The sequence below is a fragment of the Meleagris gallopavo genome, chromosome 5, assembly GCF_000146605.3.
Source record: "Meleagris gallopavo isolate NT-WF06-2002-E0010 breed Aviagen turkey brand Nicholas breeding stock chromosome 5, Turkey_5.1, whole genome shotgun sequence".
Taxonomy (NCBI): Eukaryota; Metazoa; Chordata; class Aves; order Galliformes; family Phasianidae; genus Meleagris; species Meleagris gallopavo.
The window spans coordinates 21124673-21129187 of record NC_015015.2 but is presented as its reverse complement, the minus strand read 5'-3'; the positions used below and the strand labels follow the sequence as shown (position 1 = coordinate 21129187).

General features: G+C 37.5%; 1 protein-coding gene across 1 annotated transcript; it reads left to right on the top strand.

Moving 5' to 3' along the window:
• The first annotated feature begins 643 nt into the window (after nucleotides 1-643).
• Nucleotides 644-4023, top strand: LOC109368003 (ALK tyrosine kinase receptor-like). Its single transcript, XM_019616155.1, has 3 exons — nucleotides 644-784; nucleotides 2747-2884; nucleotides 3792-4023. Exons 1-3 carry the CDS (start codon nucleotides 661-663, stop codon nucleotides 3983-3985), a joined length of 456 nt encoding a protein of 151 aa, XP_019471700.1. The 5' UTR covers nucleotides 644-660; the 3' UTR covers nucleotides 3986-4023.
• Nucleotides 4024-4515: the final 492 nt, after the last annotated feature.

The following is a 4515-nucleotide window of genomic DNA, read 5'->3' as shown; positions in this document are numbered from 1 at the left end:
ATTTATCTGGTACTCTTTTCAGGAGAAGGCTTATAGCAGGAATTCCTATCCTTTCCACAACCTCTTTACAAAACAGTAACATACAGTTTTAAATGTACTTTCTTGTTCTCTTACCATGAGGTGGAAGGACAGAGTCTTTGTTGTTGTTTTTGTTTTTTTTTTAAATTGTTAGGAATCTTGTAGTTTGTTTGTTTGTTTTTTAATCTACATCTGGGTACTCTGACTCCTGATAGACTGATTTGAGTGAGGTACTTTGAAAATTCCCATTGGATGTCACTGTCTAGCTTTCAATGCCTAGCAACCATCTTTAAAATTAGAGTGCATGCCACCATCCATCTTTCTCTGACTGCCACAAGGGCTCTACAGTTAGATACTTTTGATGTCTCAGAGTTATGCTGTTTGTTGTGTGGGGAAACGTAAGTTACAACAATAGGAGCTGAGAAAAGGATAACTGAATATGAACTTTTTAGGTAGAATATCATTTGTTTTAAATGAATGCCTGCTATGTTGTACTTTATATTCGTTAATTCCTTCCCCATGTTAATACCATTGCTTCTATTTGGTGCAGTATAGAATCTGTGCTAGATACTCTGTGGACTTTAGTATGATTTTTGTGCATCTGATAGCTCCTTGTTGTATTCTAGGGTGAAATGGAAATCCATGATGGCTCAGATTGGCCGAATAGAAAAACCTTTTAAAATCACCTTGCTGTATTCAAACTGTGGAGCACAAGAGGCTGGACTACTGGCAGTGGGCTCCTTGCAGCTCACAAACTGCTTCCATGGTACGTTGCAATACAGTCAGTTTTGGAATAATCAAATGCAGTCATAAAAGAGAGCAGCATCCTCACAAAAAACGGTGAGCGTGATTAAAGATTTGGTCAGATAGGACACACATGAAAGCTGAGTGTCCTCTATGATTTTTGGCAGTGCTTACCTGTCAAGGGTCATATTTGAATGTATTTTGTGTGCATATGTGCACATGCTCAGAAAGCAGAGTTGATGTGCAAAATTAAACTGATTTCAGTATCGTTCTCTGCTTTTCATTACATTTGCTTTGCACTGACACTCATACAAATGTATAAGAATAACAGGGCTCATGCTGGATCCAGCAACAGGGATGGAAAGAAGTCTCTACCTAGGATATTTTAGCGTTTATTGTTTTTTCTTTCTCAAATAGTAACAAAAGGCTACCCAGTGTCACTAAAGCCTTTTCCATGCTGGAGCTCTATCTTGCAAATTTATGAAGAAAATGATCTGCAGTCTGTGGTGTGTATTTGCTACTGCCTGGCTCAGAACTTCTATTCAAAATGAAAATAATTTGAATGTAATTTATCCAAAGTTCTGAATGCTCAGCTCAGAAATGATCGGTTTGACCTAGCATTTTCAGACCTGTTGCCAGTGTCATGCAAGTGATCCTCAGTACATATGCAGAACCCTGCTAATGTCATTCAGGCTTCTGGGAAGCGTATGAGTCTGCTGGTGCAGGCAGCCTGTAAGTTGGAGACATAATCATCTTCACTTCCTGGTTTTCATCCATTAATATAATGCTATTGCTTCTGTTTTGCAGACATTGTAGAATTAGCTTTGAATAGAAATGTAAGATCTAAAAAGTTTCAAATGTAAGAATACTTATTTCACAGAGCTGTTTCATCGTATATCATGAGATTGTTTTTAATTATACTAGAGATTTAATTTTATTGCAGTCAATCTTTTAACAAATAATATACTTTTAATGCAATGTTTTTCACAGTCTCGGAGTTTTTGAGGGGATGCATGCAGCCTGAAGCATTGTGCTAAACCTCCAAAGTGCCCCTAAACAAGCTGTTGCATGTACCCAGCACAACACAGTACCCTGAAGAAATGATGTTTCAGATGTCCTTTCATCCTCCTCCTGGGGTTTTCTTTCTAAGTTCTGCATTTTTTCCAGAGCAGTAACAATTGTAATGGAACATCTGTGCAGAACTCTGCTAACAGGGAACAGGTTCAGAAGAGACTTTCACACACCTGCAGATCCACAATGAATCCGTGCACTCACATATCCATAGGACAGGCTTGCTACACTGAGTCATGATTTCAGAAAATATCACACTGAAAAATTATATGCAGCCTGTTTTGAGTACTTGTGTGGCTAGTTCAGTACTACTGTACTGCAGCTGGATAGGCAAGTTGGGGTGCATGAGTGAGCCAGGCTGCTGAGGAAACATCTTTCATCATGGGCTGGATGCCACAAATATGTCAGTAACACAAGTATTAGTTGAGCCTGATTCTCAATTAGCCATAACAATGTGTACATCAGACCCAGAGCTAAGTGCACATTGCTGCCTCCAGCAGCAGTGTCGTGCAACATGCCACTGCTGTCTGACAGGTATATGATCATGTGTGCAGCATCGAAGAACTCACCATGTAGAAAACTGTAGGAACCTCAGTAAAAATAAAATAAAAATCTGACTGTCTGAAGATAGCACAAATACAGCAGAAGTTAGTGTGAACAGGAAAGAGAAAGGAGAAATGAATTTGGTCTTTGTGAGAGCTGAGGCAATCTTGGGAATCTCATGCTGGATAGAAACCTGCATAACAAAGAGCATAGCTAAGTATCATTTATCACCCACAGGACAATTTCTGAGGTCGTATGTGTGAAGGCTGATGCACGTGCAGGAATATATATATTTTTATATATTAGATAGATAGATAGATAGATTCTGCTGATTCATCTCTGAGCTTCTTTTTTTTTTTCCCTCCTTTAGATAAAGAAAACCCAGATCTTTCTATATATAACAAAGGCTCTTCCTTCCCCTGCCTTCATGGAGGCTGTGTTAGCCACTTACAAATCTGTGAATTCATCAGTGATTGCCCTACCAAAGAAGTGGAAGGAGTAAGATGTGGTGAGTATATAGCATGGCACTTCATGGGGACCTTCATCCCGTTACAATAATCAGTTTAGAACAAAATACAGGTTAAATTGATTCTATTTCTAGATTAATTCATCATTAAGCCCCCTATAATAATTTAGCCTGTTTTTATTATTTTATTATCAAGATTCTTCTTGAAAATTCATTCCATATAGGATAAAATTGATTTATTATTATTTTTACTATTGCAATAAGAAATTCAGTGACCTGTGTATCATAGTCACTGCTGCTTCAGAGGAAAGCAAAATCTTATTTACACATTTATGAATGGTGGGTGAGAAATTCCCTATGGACTCAATGTCTGAACTTCCCTTCAGTGGAAAATGCTGATCATTATTTTTGAGCCAACTACCAACAGGATCAATCACAAATCTGTCCCTCCTAGATGTGCAAGTTCTCATCTTGCATATTCTGACAAAGAGAGACTCCAAACAAGTATACTTAGTGCTGAGAAACATTATTTGTTTGAGTGTTTTTTTGGGGTGGGTTTTTTGGGTTTTTTTTTTTTTTGGCAATTATGGTGACAAAGATCTAGAGCAATCTGTTGACTGCCTTTTACAGAAAGCCTCATGATGTCTATAATTTAATATACTGTAGGGCAGTTACAAATGTATGGATTGATTTACCACTCTAGACTGTGGGAGTTGCTGTTTTCAGTGACAGATCTGCAGTGTCTAACAGCTCCAGTAGCAAAAAAAAGTTGACTTTTTTGATGACTGTGAAAATAAACAAATGAGACCTATTAATATTCTGACATTGAAAGACAGTATAAGTGGGATAGTTTCAAGAACTGTAGTAGATTTTGACAACAACTGCTGTTTGCCTTCTTCCATAATCAGGTTTCTTCTATTTTCCTGCATTTTCTTATGGTCCGTTGTAGATAGTCTCCCAGAAGGTTCACATTGCTCTTTTGAAGAGGGTTCATGTGGCTGGACACTGAATGAAACTGCAGCATTTCCTTGGTCTATCAGTGGCTTTAATGAAATGATTCACAATGGTTCATTTGTAGGGTCTACCTTGCAAGCCACTGCAGGTAGGATCTACATAGTTCTTTCTTTGTCTGTCTTTCTGTGAGTGCATGTTTTATGTATGCATGTGCGTGTGTGCCAGCATGCATGTGAATAAGTCTTGAACTTAGGGATGTTTTTTAATTAGCTTAAAATTATTAGTTTTAATTAGTTTAAAATGTTTGGCATTCTTCTTTCCAAAACAAATTTATCATCAGTATTATCTAGAGTAATTTTAAACGTAGCTAAAACTAACTTTTGATCACAAAACAAAACTTGGTATGAAATGTTCTATGGAAAATTTAACACGAACTCTAGGAGTCTAGAATGTCCTCACCTTTGAAAAGAATTATATGATGAATTCTTTCCTCTATGTACTTCCTCCCTCCTTGTTCTTATGAGATAGACAATTGCAGAATACTTCAGCTGCAGCATCACAAAGTAAAAATTGCCCTAGAGAACTAAGCATCTTGTAAAACACAAGTTTTTTGGAGACTCTTGTCAGACTCTGCTGGTGGGTTATAAAGAGAATCACATCTAAGTCTGTCCAAGGATGAAGTGATAATAAATATTTTGTGCTGTAGAATACCACAGGAA

Bases quoted from the DNA above. Each gene is read 5' to 3' on its own strand.
- LOC109368003 (XM_019616155.1), top strand. From the start codon at position 661: ATGATGGCTCAGATTGGCCGAATAGAAAAACCTTTTAAAATCACCTTG. The intron at 785-2,746 runs GTACGTTGCAAT...TCCCTCCTTTAG, and splicing joins GCTCACAAACTGCTTCCATG to ATAAAGAAAACCCAGATCTT. The intron at 2,885-3,791 runs GTGAGTATATAG...GGTCCGTTGTAG, and splicing joins AGTGGAAGGAGTAAGATGTG to ATAGTCTCCCAGAAGGTTCA.